This window comes from Heteronotia binoei, chromosome 9 (genome assembly GCF_032191835.1).
Source record: "Heteronotia binoei isolate CCM8104 ecotype False Entrance Well chromosome 9, APGP_CSIRO_Hbin_v1, whole genome shotgun sequence".
NCBI classification, from domain to species: Eukaryota; Metazoa; Chordata; class Lepidosauria; order Squamata; family Gekkonidae; genus Heteronotia; species Heteronotia binoei.
This window is the reverse complement of record NC_083231.1, coordinates 81,362,628-81,385,387: the sequence shown is the minus strand read 5'-3', so window position 1 is coordinate 81,385,387 and position 22,760 is coordinate 81,362,628. Positions and strand designations below refer to the sequence as shown.

General features: G+C 39.9%; 1 protein-coding gene across 1 annotated transcript in view; it reads left to right on the top strand.

The window, feature by feature from the left end:
• The window catches only part of LOC132577246 (bifunctional heparan sulfate N-deacetylase/N-sulfotransferase 3), a 108,407-nt gene that overhangs the window by 64,318 nt on the left and 21,329 nt on the right, over positions 1–22,760 (top strand). The window contains exons 5-6 of the mRNA XM_060246865.1: positions 4,046–4,231; positions 5,835–5,963. Of these exons, the coding sequence (XP_060102848.1) occupies positions 4,046–4,231; positions 5,835–5,963 (315 nt within the window). The remainder of the gene's footprint in view (positions 1–4,045; positions 4,232–5,834; positions 5,964–22,760) is intronic.

Genomic DNA, 22,760 nt, shown 5'->3' with positions numbered 1-22,760 from the left:
TTGGGTGAAGGTGTGCTTAAGACTATTAAACTTATCTATAAAGGTGACAATAGATGGCCAAATTGCTACCTAAGGTAACACCCGGTTTACACAAAGGAACTTGGCTCTGGCTGAAGATGGTCTTCCTCTTCTTCAGTCTTCTCTTGGCACCAGTCTTTGTCTTGAGTTCCGTTAGACAAAGGCTTAGGCGGTCTGGCAGGATCCATGCCTAAGAAAAGCTTGATTGCCTTATGCAGAAGTTGAAGCAGCTGTTGGATACGTGAGTTTCTTGCTTTGCTGTAATAGAGTCAGGAAAACAAGATGGATTCTGGTGGTGTTAGTCTTTGGTTCATGGAAACAGGCTGGAAACTGTTTGCCTGTACAGTTCATGGTGGCGTGGCTTCTTCCACTGCAGTGGCCAAGACTGAGCATGCAAGAAGCAGCTGGAAGCTCGTCTGTAGTTCTGGCTAACACCCATCCAGAGATGTAGAATGCTGCTGCAAAGCTAAGGCTTATAGTATCCACATAAGCCTTAGAAACCGTGGGCAAAGTCCACTTCTTAGAGCAGATGTCTGCGAGTCAAAACTCCAGGCACCCTGGCAACCATACTGGTGATCACAATGTCCATGTGTATGAAAAGTAGGGGGCATTTTCTTACATCAAAGGCAGATTTTCTGCACCCCTGGAATAAGTTGCCATCTGAGCCCCTGGGATAAGTTGCTACCATGAGCTCCCAATTCAGCTGGAAAAAGCAAATAAATGTCTGAGCCTTCGGAGTTGCAGCTTTGGAAAATGTATTTTAATCATTATCTACCTACTAGCTAAAACATATTGGAACATCGTAAGAGGCTAGTTTCCCTTTACATTTCAGTCCTTAAAATAAACATCTGTATTAAAAATACATGAAATGACAATATTTCACATGTTTCTTTATGTCTAGCATTTGTTATAACATATGGTTCATAATTGATACCTTTTCATAATCCGCCCCCCCAAATCACTACATAAGAAGTTGGAGTTTTAAAATATACATAATATGTAATATGTTTATGATTTGAAATGCTAAACTGTGCTGCCACCTATGAACAAGTGACAAGAGTGCAGCATAAATAAGTATCACACATTTGGAATTAAGCTAGAAAAACTCTAAGAAAAAAATTCTTGCAAATAACTTATTTTCTCTCACAGCCACATGTTCACTGTTGGTTGTGGAAAGGACTCTGAACGCTGTTATATTAAATACACAAAGAAATAATCACAATTGCAGCAATTACTGTAGTGCAAATGAAAAGTTGTCCTTTTTTTTAGGAATAATCAGAATCACAGAAATAAAAACTTCTTTCTGTTTCATTGTATACTCATATACTCACATATTAAAAGGAAAATGAAGGTACATAGATCATTGCTGTGTTTGTTTTTTGTTTTGATACCTAGTAAACACCTACCAGGACTCTCCTCCCCCAAACATTTGAAAGTCAAAGCACTGTACTTGGAATCTGCCTAGTTTGCAGTGTTATTATCAGTGGAGTTTTTTGTCTAAATGTTTTGTATCCTCTGCATTACAGAGATTCTAAACAAACATATCAAGTTGCCTATAACACATCAGTATTGCCTATTCTGAATTTGGTAGTAGTTTTCAGGGATCTCAGGTACACAAATATATTTCCCAACACCAGATACCTTTATCCGGAGATACAGATGATCTCGGGAGCCACATGTGACTCTTTTCACACATATTATGCAGCTCCCAGAGGTCGAGGAGGAATTTAATATAGGCTTACACTCAAGCAAGCATTCCTCTGAGTGCTAATGCATAGATAGATGACTATTTCTGCCATGTGTAAAGCGGGGAAGGAGGGGCAAATAGGCAGACTTCATGCTCTTCTCCTCTACCACAGAGGTCACCCAGAGAACTAAAGTGGGGAAAGAGAGTACAAGAGCTGAGAGAGAGATCTGGAAGGAAGGATGGAATTAAAGAGGGCTGTGCAAGGTTCCCTCTTTAGTTTCATAGCTCTTGTAGGAACTGTACTTACTAACCTTTCCCTATGCTGCTCTTATGGGGACTGTTATTCCCAGCTTTTGTTTTTTAAAAAAGTCTCCTTCTAGCATGGTTGTGTTCTAAAGTGCATGCATATGTATTTTATCTTTCTGTGCAAATAAAGTATTAAGAGTTTAATAAAGATTTGTGTGTAATATTTGTTCATGTCTTGTGGCTCTCAAATATCCAATGTTTATTCTTGGTGGCTCGCATGTTAAGCAAGTTTGGCCACCTATAGACCTGCCCTAACCAGAGATCCATTACAATTACTTTTGCACGTATATAATCATCACACAAGATTATCTGTTGTAATTTGAAATAGGAACCTCTTAGAGATTTGTAAGACTGGGTCCTTTTTATATACAGTAAGATTTGACTGCAATACAGGATTTTTCTTCTCTTTGAGATCTGACAGCTAGGTACTATGGTTACCTGCAGCTAGGCACCAGATAACTCATGTAATATTTTGTTTAAGACTGATAATCATAGGAGTTGGCAAAAGGAAGCACAGTTGTATTGACTATTGCAGTAGACACAGTATAGCTTGGGAAATCTGTTGCTTTCATTAATGAAGTATTTAATATAAATTGGTAGGCTGTCCAGAAAGAGTTTACAAATTTAACTTTAAAACAGAATTTAGAAATTGTTGATATGCACTCACAGGAATTATCAGAGAAGTCCAACATTGAATTTAGTGACATGGAGAAGAGCAGAGATTTAAAATCACAATTTTAAACCTTTAACTGTAAAGTTTAGGGGAAAAGATTAAGAATCTGAAGGAAACTCATTTGCCATTATTAAAGCAAATGAGTGTTTATCCAGGGGGTTTTTTCCCCAAACAAGCTATGTAGGTCTACTGAAATCGGCAAATTACACATGGAAAATCATTTGAATGTTAACAGATGGATATCCTTGATGAGAAGCAACACAAGAGCCACACAACAAAGGAAAAACATGGATCACATTATTATTGGATCAGATTAAGATTATTAGACCCAAAGAACGGAAAGCCCAAAGACCATAAAATATGATGTTTGAGTTTGCAAATGAAGTATCCTAGATGAAAAATTACACTATGTTAATCAGAAACAATGTGGGAGGCTATTTAATAATGTTGGCCCTACAAAGAGGGTATCTGAAAGAGTCAAGTGACAAGAACAGACCAAATTGCTTTTTGATTTTTTGAAACTCCTGATGCTGTTTTTCTATATATGTGAAAATTAGAAAAGGAAAGACTATCCATTGGAAGAATAATATTATCGGGGTCCACAGAAAGGCATCACAGTCTATCTCCATGTATAGAGATATAAATAAAATAGTTTTGCAAATTTTAACTTTTAGCAAGTTAAGACATTACATTTTCTGGAATTTTAGCATTTTTTTGTCATGCAGACTTGCCCAATAATCATACTTCACTGGTGCATAGAAGCTTTTCCCTCTGTGTACTCATCCACTGCAATGAGATGGGGCCTTTTCTGCCTCAGCTATGGAATTCCCTCACTGCTGCAGTTAGCTTGATGCCCACTTTTTAAAAGTTTCTGACATCAAGTCGGAACCTTGATCAGTTCCGCAGGGCCTGCAAGACCACCCTTTTTAAATTAGCTTATGAATAATTGAATTATACTCATAACGAAGAAAATCCGCCATCAGCATCAACTAGAAGAGCGTCAAGGATAGCGTTATAATATGTTTTAGTTAATTGTTTTAATCAGGTTTTTAAGGTCAATTAATGTTTAATGTTTCTAATGTAGCTGTTTTATTGTTGGTGCACCATTGGTCACCGTATTGTTAGCCGCCCTGAGCCTGCTTCGGCAGGGGAGGGCAGGGTACAAATAAAAATTTATTATTATTATTATTATTATTATTATTATTATTATTATTATCATCAAGTACAGGGCATTCTAGCTATCATTAACATTATCACTGAATATTATTAACGTACTTCATCTTTTCAATTGTATGCATGGTAGACCCAGTCACAGATTGGATTTGATTGATTTAGCTTTCTAGGCTCTTCTTTTTTTTCAGGAACATGGTATTCCAACTGATATGGGATATGCTGTGGCCCCTCACCATTCTGGTGTCTACCCTGTTCATGTTCAGCTTTATGATGCATGGAAGAAAGTCTGGAATATCAAAATCACCAGCACAGAAGAGTATCCACATTTGAAACCTGCCCGGTACAGAAGGGGCTTCATCCACAAAAGCATCATGGTAAGGGCGGGGGGGGAGCTCTTTCTTGTTTGTCTATATTCCCATTACTTTTCCAGTTTTTTGTGAGCAAATTCAAAACAGAACAAATGTTATATTAGCTCAGAGTACTGAAAGTTCACATTGTCTGTAGCGCATATGTCAGGCATAGTCATTATTTTTTACAGGCGGTGGCTAACAGAAGTCAGTATTTTAAGCTTTTTTTCTGTTCAGCATGACAGTGTTTGATTATGTAGCCTTCTGCTGGAACTGAACACAAACAGCAGACTTGTTTGGGAGGGGGGAGCAACTGGAAATAGGGATCACAGAATCCTTCCCTTCACCAATTCCACCAACAACCTTATATCTCCACCAGCATCATCCTATTTGTGCTTGCTTGTCTACAGTACACTGGCATTTTCTTATTGGACTATGGGATTGCCAGGTGCATTGGGCATCTTCATTCACTGCAGTATGTGACATCAAAGGAGCAAATGGCAACTAAGAATGAAACTATTCTAAGCTATACTATTTCAGGTAGAGATGCAATTCAGTATTTGGATGCTCTTCTGTATAAAAGTGTTCCCTACACATACAAAATGCTATATATACTACATGTTGGGAGTATTTTAGGTAGAAGTATACTTTAATACACATTCCACCTTTCCAATACAAATATAATAAAACTATCTTTGCACAAACTACCCCAAAAGAAAACAGTCAGCTTGTCTGTCTAAAACAGAGCCCTTATTTTTTAAAAAAAATAGTGAATCCAGAAGCATGTAGGTTTTGAATCGGTACTGAGGAGTACTATGAATATGCCTGTGAGCAACTAAAGCTTTCACATTGCCTTCAAGAGTAGCTTTAGATAAAATGTGTTCCAGCAATCCAGTCTAGAGATTTGTAAAGAACATATGAATCAGTACAGGCAAGTCAGCTGAATTAAGAGGCCATCAACAAGTTGCTCTTTATCCATTACAAGGTTGGATCCATGAGCATCCCCAAACTTTTCACTGATTAGTTAAAGACAGCCAAATCCACTGTGAAGTTGGCAAATCTCTCTCATCCACCTGACCAATATCACTTCTGCCATATCTGCTTGTTGACCCTCATCCACTCACCACACCATTGAGGTTCTTTTGCCTTGAAAAGGAGACCTGCTTCTGAACACTTATTTAATTATAGGTATAGCTGAATGTTATGTGCTCATGATGCCCAATTCCAAAGCTATGGATGATCCAGTTCAGGGGGTTGACATATATATTAAACAGCTTTGGCATAAACAGACATAAAACATTCAAATTAATGTTAGTTATTAACTTACAGATATAGTAAACAAATGTCAGTTAAAGGCATAATCAAAGACAAATTAGGAATCATTCCAGCAAAGCTGTGTTTTTCTGGGAATTCTTTGCACAGTGGTGCACTGGCATATAATGTTGTGCATGCATATAATAATGTGTATGCAGCTTCTCTTTATTTCCCAGTCCAGAAAGACACACATTTAAGTCCTACTGGTTGCACTGAGAGAGTTAAACACATGTTACATCTTTCCATTAAAAGCAATTGAACTCTGAAGTGCTTCATTTTAGCTAGATCATGCCCTGACTATCCTTTTTCTCTATAGGTTCTTCCTCGACAAACCTGTGGTCTCTTTACACATACTATTTTCTACAAGGAATACCCTGGAGGTCCAAAAGAACTAAACAAGAGTATACAGGGAGGGGAACTTTTTTTCACAGTTGTTCTCAACCCAGTAAGTGCCTATATTATTTTTAAATGCTTGATCAAAGGATAACCAGTGAACCATCTTACATGTAGTTGTGAAAAGAGTGCTAAGCTTTTTCAATTTTCAGAATACTTTTCTTTAGTGGGTCTGTTTGTGATCTGTTTAAGGTCATGCATTCTACTTGTATTGTAAAATTTAATAATCCTAGCTAGGCTTCATATTCCTCACTATTCATAAAATTGTGATTAAAAATCTGTACTTTTACTTAAGCCAGTAAAGCCAGAGTATTTAGTGTTTGAAAGCAGTAGAAATGCTTTTCATTGATACTATACAAAAATCTCAAAGGAAAACTCATAAGAACAGCCCTGTTGGATCAGACCAGTAGTCCTTCTTGTCCAGTATCTTGTCTCACGCATTGGCTTACTAGTTCCTCTGGATAGCTAATAACAGGGCCCTGTTGCCTCAGGGCTCTGGAATTAAGAGGCTTAGTGCCTCTGAATATGGAGGTTCCTCTCAATTAGGAGACTTTCCCATTCCCTAAAACAAACAAACAAAATGCAGCAGTGCTTTTCCTCTGAATACAGTTTTCATTTCCTCATCCCCAGCAGCTGGCTGTACTTCCACTAAATGAACGTAAACACGTCCACACACACTCACAAAGCAGCCAAAATAAATGCAGCTTGCAAGCACATACTTGTGTGATTTCACTGGGGCAATTTATTCATGAAAGTTGCTGAATATAAGCATCTGTTGTATTTCTGAGTTAGTCTGAGTTCTGCAGACTAACATGAAAACCAAAGGTTCTGGTTTACTCTTTACTATGCAAATGACCTGAAAGGGATGTAAAACAAATGGAGGGACAGGGCTTTCTTCCTTTCTCACTTCACAGACTCACTGGGAACACCCCATTCAGCCTTGCTCTAACTGAGATTTAAATGCACATACACTTTCCAAGTTTCCAATCTTCTTCTAAGCCTTCTAAGGTGGAAAGGCACATGATGGTTGTTGGGGTGGGGCTTCTACCTGCCAGCCAGCTGATTGGAAGCAAGGAGGAGCCTGCAAAACCCCAAGTCTCTCTCTGCTTCATAAAGCCTGCTGGGACCTGGGGATGGGCAAGCCTGTGAATCTATCTAATCCCATTTTAAAGCTATCTGTTCCTGTGGCCATCACTTCATCTTCTGGCAGTGAATTCCACATTTTAATCGCTCTCTGTGTAAAGTAGTATTACTGTGTAAAGTAGTATTACTTTTGCTCATCCTGAACCTACTGCCCTTAAGCTTCATTGGATGCCTTCAAGTTCTAGTATTTTGGGAGAGGGAGGGGAAAAAACTCATTGGCAAGACTTCCTTATTATAGTTTTGTCACCATGGATCTGAGTTTATTTAATCATTTCTAGATTTACAGCTCAAGTTTTGATAGTGCCTCCAAGTTGGAGTTGACTAAGGCCTTGTGGTAAAAGGGTTCCACTTCAGAAATGAGTATTCCAGACAGACATTCAGTCAAGAGGATCTGAAAAAGCTTACCGTGTGAAAGCATACTGGATAGATTTTCCCCTTTACCACATAACACAACCATCATGAATCAGTTAATGGTACCTATAAAATTGCCTTGGCTGTAAAGCCCCTTGTGTTCATAAAGCATGCAGAACATCTATTTTCTACCAAACACTGGAAATTCTTAAATGCGTGCCTACTTTAATAACAACAGTTGTAGGCTGCTGAAGAACAAGTGTGTGGCTGGAGTATTCTTTGTAGACAATGATTTAGTCCACCCATTCAGTGACAACAAAGCTAGTGTACACAGTATATTTTCCCACTTAATTAGGTTAGTAATGACAGAATGCCTTATCTGTACCTATTTGTTCTTTCAAGAGTCGTCCCATCACTTGAGGGAAACCCTCAGGACCAGTGTAGGCAGCAGGGGGAGTGATCTTTCTGCTTCATAAATCCCTAAATCTCTGAGGTTTTGTCGCATGTATCAGGAAAAGTAGACATCTTTTCTTCTATTATTTTTCAGCTGCTGGCTTTCTTGGTTGAAAAGTCTTCATCGTTTTACATTTCTCCAGAGTGAATGCAGTGTCATCTGTAGTCTTTTAATATTTCATGGTTTCATTTTCCTTCATATCTGTATGAACTGAATGTTTAAGTAAGGGTTTCATTTTGAGGTCTTTCTTTCTTTTTATTTTTCTTCCTGACATTGGTTATCTCTTGCCTTGCTTCAGAGCATAGGTTGTTTGAAGTATATATATTTTAAAAAGATTATACCTGCTTCAGTAAATTAATGCTATGCATTTCTTTTTTTATTTTAACATGACTCTGTTGGCACTTCAGGTGACAATTTACCTTTTTATTGCAGTATTCCCAGACATGCCTGATTGCCATGCTGATGTTTCTTCATTTTTAAGTCAGTGATACTATTGCCATTATTGATAGTAATACTACTAAAGGATTTCCATTTTGATGGCACTGTAATTTTTCTGTGTATGTTTGTTCATCCACAGGAAGAACTCCACTGCTTTTTAAACTTCTTTGCCTCATTCTCCCCAATTATTTATATAAATCCAAGTTTTAGAAGGATTTGCCAAATGACAAGGGTGTCTGCCTGCGTAATTCTTGCAAAGTTTTCTCTAAATATGGAACTGCTCCCCAAAAGGGAATACTTTAAAAATGTAGTCATGTTTTCACAGTTTGAATGTCAGTGTCAGCAAAGATTTCTTTTTTCAAGCAAGTATCTGAATTTGATTGCAACGATCCAATCTCCTGAGATACTGCATCCATCCAACTTTGTCAGCACAGTTAAATATATATTCTAGGTTAACAGAATCATGCTTCTGTTCACAGTTCCCAAAGATGAGATGCTCCCAGTCTCCTAAGGGCTTCTTGTGAATGATAAAGAAAAGAAACATTTAAGTTTTGAACTGGATATAAGCAGAAACAGAGTACTGCCTTGAAGTAGTATATTTGTTTTCTAAGACTTTCTAATAAAACATGACAGAAAGACATTATCAGTCTCTCTGAGCCCATAGAAGAGCAATTCTACCCAAGGGGCAAGTTGAGTTCAACATACAAACATATCTGATTATAAATCCAGGGAGTATTTTTGCTTCTTTCTGTTTCACAGTTTGTTTTTTGTCACAGATATATCATTCTAGCTTGGCTACTACAGATTCACATCCAGTCTTCCATCGTGTATAAGTTATAGCTACTGTTTGTACCTATTTATGCTAAACTCATGTGGAGATGTGACTCAGACTTCCATCTTTCCGAGGTCGGTAAAATGAGTACCCAGCTTGCTGGGGGGAAAGTGTAGGTGACTGGGGAAGGCAATGGCAAACCACCTCATAAAAAGTCTGCCGTGAAAATTTCGTGGTGCAACGTCATCCCAGAATTGGAAACAACTGGTGCTTGCACAGGGGACTACCTTTACCTTTTTGATGTGGTGAATATGTGACAGATGAATGAAGGAGAATAAATTTAAAGCCCCAGCTAGCTAGGCTATTCTCTAGGGTTGCCAGGTCTAACTCAAGAAATATCTGGGGACTTTGGGAATGAAGCCAGGAGCAATGTAACAATTAGAATTAAACTTTGAGGGGAATTCTGGCTGTTACAGTTAAAGGGACCACACACCATTTAAATGCTTTCTGTCCATTTGGAAATAATGAAAGATAGGGGCACCTTCTTTTGGGGCTCATAGAATTAGACCCACTGGGTCAATCATTCTGAAATGTGGGGATGTTTTGAGGAGAGGCACTGGATGATATGCTGATAATTTGGTGCTTCTGCTTCAAAAAACAGCCCCTGTAGAGCCCCAGATACCCACAGATCAATTCTCCATTATACCCTTTGAGAATCAGTCTCCATAGGGTATAATGGAGTGCTCAAGCAGACATTTCCCTCTCCCTGCCCCATTTTCTGCTAACCCTGAAGTGGAGGGAGGGCCTTCAAACCAGGGGATTCCCTGCTCCTACTTGGGGATTGGCAACCCTACTATCTCCATATAAAGCCTTCCAAATTCTTAGATAAGAGGTTTATAATGGCTTACTTTCAATTGCTTGTTTTTATATGTATTCATAGTTTATGCTATGGTGTTTTTATGATTTTGTGGTATAATTACTTTTAAGCTACCTTCTGCAGAACTCTAGAGAGGGAGAATATAAACGTCCTAAAAGAAGAAATAATTCAGAAGGGCTGCCCTTGAGGTTTCTGTCTACCTGCCCATCAAATAACATGAGGAGGCAACAAAATGACTTTCCCTGTAGTGTGTATAGCACCATGGTATACCTCTATGTAATAATTTCCCACGTCCCATTAAGTAACTTTTTCTTGGCTGAGCAGCCCCCTTTTCTTCTTTGTTTCTCTGTCTGTACCACCCACTTATTTAAATGTATATTGAAATATGCTGATCCAGCCTCAAGAACTGAGGGACCAATTAAAATCCTTCTTTTATCTTTGACTGATACTGGCACATGAAAGGCTGGTGGTAATTCAAAACGAAGAAACTGCTTTATTTCACTATTCAGGGGAAATGGTCTGGTAGGTATCAGGTTTAGGATTTAGAAGAAGAAACATAGTGGTATATTTAGGATTGCCAGGTCTGTGTTAGAAAATACCTGGAGAATTTGGTGGTGGAACTGGGAGAGGGTGGGGTTTGGGGTGGGGAGGGGCCTCAGCAAGGTACACTGCCATAAAGTCTATCCTTCAAAGTAGCCATTTTCTCCAGGGGAGCTGATTGCTGCCAGCTGGAGATATGTTGTAGAAGTGGAGGTTCTCCCGGCCCCACCTGGAGGCTTGGCAACCCTTCACTCTTCCAGAGTTTTCTATTTCAGCAAGTATTTCATTGAAGGTAATTGAAAACAAATCAGCCAGTATCATAATGCCCCTGTATAAATCAATGGTGCGGTCTCATTTGGAATACTGTGTACGATTCTGGTCACCGCACCTCAAAAAGGATTTTATAGCACTGGGAAAAGTCCAAAAAAGGGCAACTGGAGTAATTAAAGGTTTGAAACACTTTCCCTATGAAGAAAGGTTAAAATGCTTGGGGCTCTTTTGCTTGGAGAAACGTTGACTGCTGGGTGACATGATAGAGGTTTACAAGATTATGCATGGGATGGAGGAAGTAGAGAAAGAAGTACTTTTCTCCCTTTTTCACAATACAAGGACTCGTGGGCATTCAATGAAATTGTTGAGCAGTAGGGTTAGAACAGGTAAAAGGAAGTACTTCTTTACTCAAAGGGTGATTAACGTGTGGAATTCACTGCCACAGGAGGTGGTGGCGGCTACAAGCATAGCCAGCTTCAAGAGGCGTTTGGATAAAAATATGGAGCAGAGGCTCATTAGAGGTATTAGCCACAGCATATTATTGGAACTGACTGGGGCAGTGATGCTCTGTATTCTTGGTGCTTGGTGGGGGCAGGCAAAGCGGAAAGGCTTCTAGCCCCACTTTTGAACCTCCTTTCCTTTTTGGCCACTGTGTGACGCAGTGTTGGACTGGATGGGCCATTGGCCTGATCCAACATGGCTTCTCTTATGTTCTTATGATTGGATTCCTGATTTTACAAACTGTTTATGATAGAATTTTTAGTATGAAAAATATTCTCATTCTGTCTATGGTTGTAATTTTAATTCCTGCGAAAATTAAGTTAATAGTAAGAATAAAGTTAATAGTAAGAAATTTGGTTATTGTTAATAACATGCATTTTCACTGATGCTTCCCACTGTCTGTGTGAGTTTTCTGGAGCTTTCTGGACATGGCTGGTCTGGTGGTCTTAAAAAAATGGCAGAAACCCCAAATAAAAAAATATACTTGCCAGTTCATTTTCTCCAGCTGTGGCTGTCTCTGAACATCATATTGATTTCACACAAGTCCTAGCTGTAATTGTGCTTCATTAGGGTGTCACAGCTTAGGATACTATAGATGTACTGACCTTATAAGTTCTGCTATACATTCTAGGTAGAGACTGTGAACAAGGTGTCTGCATTTTAATCTGTAGCCTTGTAAAGCCAAGAGAAATAGATGTTACTGAAAAATTTGGGATTCTGTTCCACACACTGAATACAAAATGACATTGCTATTTATTATTTGACTTAAAACAGCAGTCCAGAGAAGACTTCCAACAATACTAAGCTAATGTTGCAAGACCTTTATTTCATTCCTGCTTAATCCAGGATAATATACCATAGGATAGTGTGGAGCCTGAGGCAGAAAATCAAAATCCCTCCCATCCCACTAATAATTAAATAACCAACTATTTTACATCTTGCTTTACTGGCACCTAAAATCTGTTGCCTAAGGCAATCATCTCATCTCTCACTGCAAGGCCAACTCATCCCAAGTCTCCCACCAAACTCCCTTAGGATCCTCCCTGGCATTCCTAACTCACAGGCACTGCTACATCAGTTGCTTTAGGCAGCTTTCAGATGACATCTTTGGAACTCTTATGGACCATCTGTTGTTAGGTTCTTTTATTGTTTTTTTTTTACAATAAAATCAAGGCCTGTTGTTATTCTGAAATCAAGGCCATACTGAAATTAACATCCAGTCCTGTTCTTTGACTAAACAAAAAAAGATTTCTGGCACTTGAAAGATCAACAAGCTTTCATAGGCTTGCTTCATCAGGTAATTTAATGGCATCCTCAGTTGACATGTATATAAACATATATGATATAGGTATCCTTATACCAGCTGACAAGAGGCACTACACGAATCTAACGAAGTGAGCTCTAGCCCATGAAAGCTTATGCTAGCACTTTTCTGTTAGTCTTTTTCAAGCCGCGGCCAGGCATCTGAGCTCCATCTTTTCTCAGAACTTAAGAGGACTGGGCAAGAAGTGATATAGTTCTAACATTTGGAGAGGGGGCTGATGCCTTGCCAGACTATAAAGCTGAGGGAAAGGAAACAGAAAGTGGAGGGAGCAGGAGGAGTAAGCCCAGCAGCAACACTCATCAGCCCCAGTGCTGCTGGACTGCCAGAAAGTATGGCAGTCTGATTCCCTCACAAGGGCAGGAAAATGAAATGAAATGAATCATAATGACCCCCTTGTAAGAACATAAGAGCAGCCATGCTGGATCAGGCCAATGGCCCATCCAGTCCAACACTCTGTGTCACACAGGGGCCAAAAAAAACCCCAGGTGCCATCAGGAGGTCCATCAGTGGGGCCAGGATGCTAGAAGCCCTCCCACTGTTACCCCTCCCAAGCAGCAAGAAAACAGAGCATCACTGCCCCAGACAGAGAGTTCCAACAAAACACTATGACTAATAACCACTGGACCTCTGCTCCATATGTTTATCCAATCCCCTCTTGAAGCTGGCTATGCTTCTAGCTGCCACCGCCTCCTGCGGCAGTGATCTTGGCACTGCATCCATAAGGGGAATAAAGAAGGGATCAGAATCTGGTGATGAATAAATAAACTGTCCAGAAAGGTAATCTGGCCACCCTTCATGCTACAGCTTAAGGGAGCACCCTACCCCAGATAAGTGTGACACCAGTTATACAGCACCACTCCACTCTAAGAATGCTGCTTGAGGCAGATCAAGACATTAAAAAATATAAACATAACACTAAACTTCAGGAGAAACATTTGAAACAGAAAATGATTTCATACAGAGTTTAAAGCTACAGCAAGAATTCAATTTATAAAGGCCTTCTGGGGTTCTTGGGTTGTGTTTTTTTAAAAAGGCCTTTAGCTGGCATTGGAAGGCTGTCATAAGGGAACTGACCATAAATCTTGGGGAGAACTTTCTACAGATCCCCATAAAACGTACTTCTATAAGATTTATGCAGCTGAGCTATCTTAGACAATCTCAAAATATGGAGAAGTATATATGGAGAAGGTGTTTGAGGCTCTTAGCCTTTAAGGCTTTAGTATCAAAATAGCCTTTTGTATTGAACAGTTAATGTAACAGTTCCAGGGTAGGTATTACATGGTTGTTGTGGTAAACTCTAGTTAACATTCTGGCTGCCTGATAATGAACAAGTTGAAGGTTCTATGTAATCCTATGTAGACCATGAAGAAGAAAAAGACCGTAGATTTATACCCAGAAGATGAAGAAGAAGATATTGGATTTATATCCCGCCCTCCACTCCGAAGAGTCTCAGAGCGGCTCACAATCTCCTTTACCTTCCTCCCCCACAACAGACACCCTGTGAGGTGGGTGGGGCTGGAGAGGGCTCTCACAGCAGCTGCCCTTTCAAGGACAACCTCTGCCAGAGCTATGGCTGACCCAAGGCCATGCTAGCAGGTGCAAGTGGAGGAGTGGGGAATCAAACCCGGTTCTCCCAGATAAGAGTCCTCACACTTAACCACTACACCAAACTGGCTCAGCCCTTCTCTCTGAATCAGTCTTAGAGTGGTTTACAATCTCCTTTATCTTCTTCCTCCACAACAGACACCTTGTGAGGTGGGTGGGGCTGAGAGCTCTCCCAGAAGGTGCCCTTTTCAAGGACAACTCTTGCGAGAGCTATGGCTAACCCAAGGCCATTCCAGCAGCTGCAAGTGGAGGAATGGGGAAGTCCAGCCTGGGTGTTACCAAGACATGTGTAAAGGTGGTTACAATCCAGAGAATTATGTATATGTGGGTGCTTCCAAGCACACATAGGTAGTAGTTTTTCTGTTGTGAAGTAACCCATTACAACACATCTCCCTCTATTGTTGTCTTCTGCCAGCTGGCGGACTTTTTTGTTTTATATGGTATATCGCCAGTAATTGTTATTGATCCTTATCCCTTGTGTTGCTGTTTTGTTGTTGCAGTGTTTTAAAGTTCACTGCCTCGGATGGAAAGGTTGAAGGAAAAAAAAGCAAACAACCTCTGTGCACAACAAAAAGCTCAGTGTTATTTATGAAATATTTCCATATAACAATTATGACATATATATATATATATATATATATATATATATATATATATATATATATATATATATATATATATATAATCAAAATTCACATATGTGGAACAAGTAACCCGAATTATAAATGAATGAATTTTACATGAAGGGAACCATTCCCATTTTTAACAGATATCCTCTGTTCTGACTCAACATGAAGATGCATGTCTCCAAAAATGTCAATTTCACAGTCCATTTTAAAGTTCACAAAATCCAGGCTCAGCTTATGAATTGTACTGGTCTCCAGTCTCATTTCACTGGTGCTTTATCACAAAAAAACATGACAGCTCCCATTCAGTATTTAGTCCATTTGGTGTTAAAGTATTCAACCAAAATATCCATCTTTTTTTTTCTTTTGGGGTGGTCCAAAGATTGTTTTGGGGTACAGGCAGGCCCGAATGTCTGCCTGTGTGCTCTAGGGGCACCACACATTGGAGCGCCTAGCACAAGAACTGCACTTTGGACCAGGAAACAGCACCTCTCTCCTAGAAGGCAAGAGTCCCCTGAATGTGGGGATGTATGACACATGATGGTCCAGACCTTCTTTTGGGGTTCAGAGGGCAAAGTTCCTTATTCAAATCTCCTTTGAAATACAAGCCTCTTGGTGATATGCCAAAAAGAAGCTTGTGGTGCCAGAAGCAGTGTTTGGACTGGGCACCACTGGGGACAGTCTCCCACATGTGGGGATGTATCGTTGGGGGTGGTTCAAAGATTGTTTTGGGATACAACAGGCCCCAGTGTCTGCCAGTATGTCTATTCTCAGGGAGCCACACTTCAGAGCCACTGGCACGAGAACCGTGTTTTGGCAGGAAATAGCAGTTGTCCCCTGAATATGGGGGTGTATGATACATGGTGGTCCAGATCTTATTTTGGGGATCAGAGCTTTCAGAGCCTCCTCATTATTTTTGGTTCAATAAATGAATAAGCCATGAATAAGGAATGAATAAGGAACTGGGAATAAGAAACCAAGTTCAGCCTCCTGAAAAGGGCCCTGCCCCATCACCCTGCCTTTTACTGGCAGACATCCAAGCTTCAAGTTTGAAGTACTGTTGTTGTTACCTAGCAACAGTCACAATGGCAACTGAGGGGATTTGTTTCTTAAAATTACAGACATTGCTTCTATTAGTTGGGAGGGAGATTAACATCCCTAATTATTATTATTATTATTATTATTATTATTATTATTATTATTATTATTATTATTATTATTATTATTTTATTTATTTATTTTAGCTTTCTCTGCAAATGTGGAGCTTCTTTCAGGCTTGTAGAAAGATCAGTCTGGTCTGTTCACAGTTCCAGTGTCCTGATCTAAATATCCACAGATGAGGCCATATTGAGAATTAGAGCTATTGGTGTAAACTGGGAGGCCACAGTTTATGCTGAAGGAAAAGTGTGAAGTTTCGGGATGCTTTCTGTTTCAAATGACTGAATACAGGGTTTTTAAAATACCCATTGAACTTAAAAAATGAATTTCTATTCACCAATTTAAGATAATATATTCAATACAGATAGAAACCTAATTCATTATTCTGTCACTTTGTGAGTCTAATGGAGCAAGAACAGCTGCTACCAAGTCTCAGAATACCTGAGAATGAATTCTTCCGAGTAATATGTAGACAGTATCAGGGACCTGCATGCATGGTGTACACAATGCAAAATTAATTGGAAAATAGATGGTCTGAAAGTTAAACATACTTTTGTGGCCTGTAAACATTTGTACTGCAACTAAAATAACAGCACTATATTAAACTAAAAGAGCTTTGCTTCCAGCATCCAATGGAAACATATTCATTAATCATCAATCTTTGTCATAGTTTTTACAAGCACTCAATTTACTGCACTGGCTTACATGATATTACTCCTGCTCTTATTATAAAATAACAAGAGAGAGATCTAATGGCAAAATTAGCCCCACAACCGAGAAAGAGAGAGAGAATGGAATAGATTAAACAGCCTGAAAATATGAGTTGGCTGGAATTGGTTGATCTGATTGACATCTTAGTATCTAGGCATGGGCCAGTCCATTTCCAATAATGAATGCAAGGGTGTATCTCCAACAGGGGGGTGGGATTTCTGCCAGTTTTCCTGTCTGCTAGATCCTCCTCACTTTGTCCCTTTGTTCTTCACAAATCCCCTGCACATCAGGAACAGAATATGGGAAATCTGGGCTTGTAACAGCAGCAGGGGGAAGCAGTAAAGTCCTACTCCATAATCTGCTGTCTATATGCATATAATACAAGCCAATGAGTCTGACAGGAAGGGCGTATTGACAGAAACATTAGACAAGGAGCTGAACAATCTTGGTTTGACAGAGGCGAAAATATATCTGGGAGTTTTACTGGAGCCTTCACTATCAATGGAGGCCCAGATTGCAGCCACTGCCAAGTCAGCCTTTTTTCACCTGAGGTGGGCAAAGCAGCTGGCTCCCTTCCTAGAGCGTCAAGATCTGGCAACGGTGATTCATGCAGCGGTCACCTCGAGACTAGACTACTGTAATGCCCTCTACATGGGGCTGCCTCTGTACCAAATCCGGAAGCTGCAGCTAGTGCAGAACGCGGCGGCTAGATTGCTGTTGGGGCTCCCAATGTGGGGTCACATACAACCTGGGCTGCGCGAACTGCACTGGCTGCCAGTTGTACACTGGATTCGTTACAAAGTGCTGGTTATTACCTTTAAAGCCCTATATGGTCGAGGACTTGCCTACCTTAGGGACCGTCTCTCCCCGTATGAACCCCAGAGAGCACTGAGGTCAGCTGGGAAAAACCTGCTGAACATTCCCGGGCCGAAAGAGGTGAAGTTGCAAAGCACCTGCAACCGAGCTTTCTCTACCATGGCTCCACGCCTGTGGAACCAACTTCCAGAGGAAATACGGGCCCTGCGGGACCTTGAACAGTTCCGCAGGGCCTGCAAGACTACCCTCTTCCGGTTGGCCTTCACCGATTAAGAGGGAAACTGCTAAAGAACTCACCATCATAAATGTAAACGTAATCATAGCACCAATATATATTTTATTTTATTAATTTTAGAATTTTAATTAGAATTTTAATTAAACTGTTAATGTAGTTTTACTGATTGTATGAATAATGTATGAAATAATGCTGTTAGCCACCCTGAGCCTGCTCCGGCGGGGAGGGCGGGATACAAATAAAAATTGTTCTTGTTGTTGAAGAGCTGTCTTCTCTCCTTCAGCCATAGGATTGGTTCTAGGCTTACCAGTCTCCAGGTCCAGGTGGGGATCCCCCATTTTTTCAGGCTCCTCCCCACCATCAGCCAGCTGGCCAGCAGGGGGAAGCCCCACCCCAACAGCCACCATGAGCCTTCAAACTTCCACAGGTTTAGAAGAACTTGCAACTGTTTGTGTTTCTGAATGTGTGTGTGCCTTTAAATCTCAGCAGGGGGAGGGTGAGCAGACAGAACCATATAGCTCTCAGTCCCTCTGTTTGAAGGAAAACTCTACCCAGTATGCTGTTATTTTCATTTTCCTATTAGTCTGAAGCAATTGAAATATAGCAGATGGTTATATTCAGCAATGAAAGTAAATTGCCCCAGTGAGATCACAAAAATGTGTGTTTACAAAAATGTGTGTTTATTTTGGCTGCTTTGTGAAAGTGTGTGTGTTCACTTTCATTTAGTGGAAGTTTAGCTTCTGGGGGACAAGGAAATGAATACTGTATTGCTGTATTTTGGTTTGCTTGTCTTGGGGAATCGGAAAGTCTCCTGCCTCTACCCTCAAAGTCCTCAGATATTTTCTGAGTTGGACCTGGCAACCCAACTTGGATCTTAAAATTCCATTTTGCTAATGGAACAACAGCTATGCAGAACTTCAGGGAGCTTAGTGGACTGTAAGTAGGAGGGAAGATATGAGACGATTCTGCTTTGTGTGGCTGACTCCACTGGAAGTATGCTGGATCCAGCCCAAAGTTTACAGAAAGCATCATCTTGAGAATGCTGCATCCTTTCTTAAACTGTTAACCAGCTACTTCTTGGTTCAAACAATATTGCCAGGGTGATTATTAGAGTTTCCCCCTTTTTCCCAGAAGGGCTGTATGACAAGCAAGAATTTAACATATAAAACTTACCATTTGTTTCTTCATCTGCACAGGAAAAATTCAGTTGCTAAATTCTTATTCTAAGGAAAAAGAGGGATCATGAACACAGTTCCAACTGGCTGTGACCATGGCAGGGTGGATGGTACCCTGTGTACAATGGGCTCACATAAAGTATTAAGAAAAAGCAAAATAGAGTACTGATGTTCAGAGTGCTCACCGCTCCTAATTGTGCAGTCCTGGGTGTGTTAAAACTATATACCTATTATATCTACTTTCCTTCTGTTGTGGTACTCAAAGCAGATTATATAGGTTCCCAGGATGTGGTTCAAGGCAAAAAGTAATACAAGTATGCAGTACATACTCAAAGTTCTGAATGGCAGCCAGTGTTCCCTCTAAACTGAGGTAGTGTGAGCTAGCTCACAGATTTTTAACCTCCAGCTCACACATTTTTGTCTTAGCTCAAGAAAAATGGTCCCAGAGCACAATAATTTATGCAGTAGCTCACAACTTTCATGCCAGTTGCTCACAACTTTAATACCAGTAGCTTACAAAGTAGAATTTTTGCTCACAAGACTCTTCAGCTTAGATGGAACATTGATTTGGCAGCATTCTTTAACATGCACTGTGCAGAATCACTGGAGTACTTTCATGGACCCCAGTTTGAGAAGTGCTGCTGCTGGCATCAGCTAGGAAAATATGTTGAAACAAACTGAAAGCTGAGTGAAGCTCCTGTTGCCTTGGGTTGTTTAGAACAAGCAAAGATCTAAAGGGAGACTTTTTGCCATTTTGCTTTTGAGGCTCAAGATAATAGGTGTGTTGGCAAGAAGTCAAAAGGAGACAGTTTACCCACAGAGTTCTGTGCAATAGGAAAACAGGTGCAATGGGGAAACACTCCGCTACTCTAAATATGATGAGAGTGAGAATTTAGCCCCTAGTTGTGGGCAAAGTGTATTTTAAATGATCATTCAGAATATTTTCTGCATTTGGTTTGCTTCCTTTATAAAGACTGTTGAATTCCAGAAAAAGACAAAGATAGGGTTGCCCAAGTCTGAGTTGGAAAATACCTGGGGACTTTGGGGGTAGATCCAGGAGATGGTGGGGCTTGGGGAGGGGAGGGGCCTCAGCATGGTACAATACCACAGAGTCCACACTCCAAAGCAATCATTTTCTCCTGGGGAGCTGATCAGTGTCAGCTGGAGATTAGTGGTAAAAGCAGGAGATCTCCAGGCCCTACCTGGAGGCTGGCAGCCCTAGAGGGTGTAGTTTAGGGGGGGGGGGAAAGGTGAAGGAGGGTGGCCTTATAGATCTTATAGATAATGAAATGCTCTTTTAAAAGGAGGCTGAATGTAATATAACAATGCAGGTTTTTGTCACTGGAAGTTGCAATTTGAAGGGAGGGCAGGAAGGTTAGTTGAATTCAGTCAGTTCTAAAAGGGAAAGGGGTGATAAAGGCTGTCAGTGCTGTGCTGAAGGACAACCATTTGCTTGAGACAGATTAGACCATGGAGACTTCCGGTTTTGAGTCATGGAGTGCTTCTCAGTAGAGCCTCTGTTCTGGGCAGAGAAGGCGATCCTAATGTCTGCTGCCTTCTTCTCCCAGGCAGGGAGAAGCTCAAGACATGCATGTTAAATTCTGAGGGGATTTACTTTGGCTGACGAGGAATTCCAGTGGAGTTCCTTTTTGGCTTTGAAGGGTCCCCAGAGAAGGATTGCATTCCAACGTCTACAGAGGATTTCTGAGGTCATTAAATTGACTTAAATTCACCAGGATTCAAAGCTTCTTTGGAACTGAATAACGTCTACTTTTGAAGAGAATGGTGTTTAAAAGGATCGCAATTTTAAAGGTAAAAGATCTTTATCACTCTGGAACTAAATTAAGACTTATTTGAAATAAAGATAAAGGTCTGGATCCAACTATATTATGTTAAAGTAAGGAAGATAAAGGAGGGGATAAATTTGGGACTAACGAACTTGGAGAAATAAGGTTAAAAGAAAGAAAACAACTGTTGTTTTGAATACCTGCGGTCGGGCTCGACAACCCCCTCTGAAAATGCATCTGCTGACTTGTGGGATGTCACAGGAAATGGCGATACAGAACTAACATGAGACTTCTCAACCATCAAGAACGAGACATCGTGGCAAGAAAGGAAGGAAGTGGCCATTAAGAGAAGGGAAAACTGCAAGCCTCCTAGCCCTCTCTGGGACTTTAAATCATAGAGAAGTATTGGCGGCCATTAAAAGAAGGTCAAAAGTTTTTTTTAATTTTTTTTTAAATAAACGGGATTTTAAAAAATAGTGGAGTCGGCAGATATCATCATTAAAAGGTGAGATCTATTGGACTATATGTTTTGATTCAATTTTGGAGCACTCAAGGAGAAAAAGGAAAACATTTTTAAAGGGGAACAGAAAAGCCACGGACGCCATTTTGAAGAAAATAAAACTTTAAAAAATTAATATCTCAACTTAGGAGCCTCTGAGAACAGCGATTTTAGGCTCATCTAAAAGGGCATGCCTTAATCTATAAGACTGTGATATTGAAAATTAATTTGATGAGATCAGCTTCTGAGCCTTTTTCAGCAATGGGCAGACAGTGATGTCTGTGAATAAATCAGGAGCAAAGCAGTTTCGTACAAGGGCTAGGACACTTGAAGAAGCAAAAATGTCTAAATGGCAGGAGGCAATAGAGGCCATGGAGGCAAGATTGGTAAAAGTAATAAAGGATTCACTAACAGTAAAAAGACATTGAATCCAGTGCAGAGGTGATAAAAAAAGAATTAAAAAAGAAATTGAAGATCTCAGAAAAGACTCCCAAGCAGCGTTAAAGAAAGTGCAAAAGGTTGAAGAAAAGGTGAAAGACCAAGACTCCAGAATTGACACAGTGGATTCCACTATAAAAAAAATGCAGGAGAAAGCAGTGCTACAAGACTGTAAACTAATGGAAAATCAGATTCATTTGAGAGGAGTGCCTGAATCTATTGAGACTGATTTAAGGACATACATAATAAAAATCATTGCTGAGTTTTTTGGGGGATGACCCTGATGAAATTAGTTATTTTTATGACTATATTTACAGGGTTAATTCAGAGTATGCCAGAAAAAACAAACTACTAAGAGATGTGGTTGTGAGATTTGTGACAAGAGATATGGTGGGAAAGATTCTAAGTAAACAATTTGAAAATGCATTGGAGGTGAATGGTAGTAGTGTAAGAATCATGAAAGAATTACCAAGGAAAGTTATAAATGACAGATTATACAAAAAACTGACTGAAAAGCTGAGAGAAAATGAATTGAGATACAGATGGATACTTCCAAAGGGTTTAAGTTTTGAACATAAAGGAAAGAGATTTACAATTACAAGCACCCAGGAAATGACAAAGTTTTTGGATGAACATAAGGAGTTTGGGGGTACAGACTAAAAATAGAAAATCATGATGGATTACAAATTAATATCTTGGAATGTAAATGGACTTAATTCACCACAAAAAAGAAAGGCAACGTTTCATTGGATTGGGAAACAAAAATGTAATATTTGCCTACAAGAAATGCACATTAAAAATGGATTATAAATTTTATGGAATAAACAACTGGGTGTGGAATTCTGTTCATTGGCTAAGGAGAAAAAAAGAGGAGTTGTTTTCTATGTTAAACAAGAATTGGACCCAAAATTGATTTTTAAGGATGATGATGGCAGATATTTTGCGGTGGGAGTGACATTGAACTATAAAAGAACTTTGTTATTGGGACTGTATGACCCAAATGGAGCAAAAGACTCTTTTTTTAAGGACATTATGCAACAATTAGACCAAGTGACATATGAGCAAATCATGCTAATGAGGGATTTTAATGGAACAGTTAAAAATATTCTGGACAGATCTGGGGGGGGGG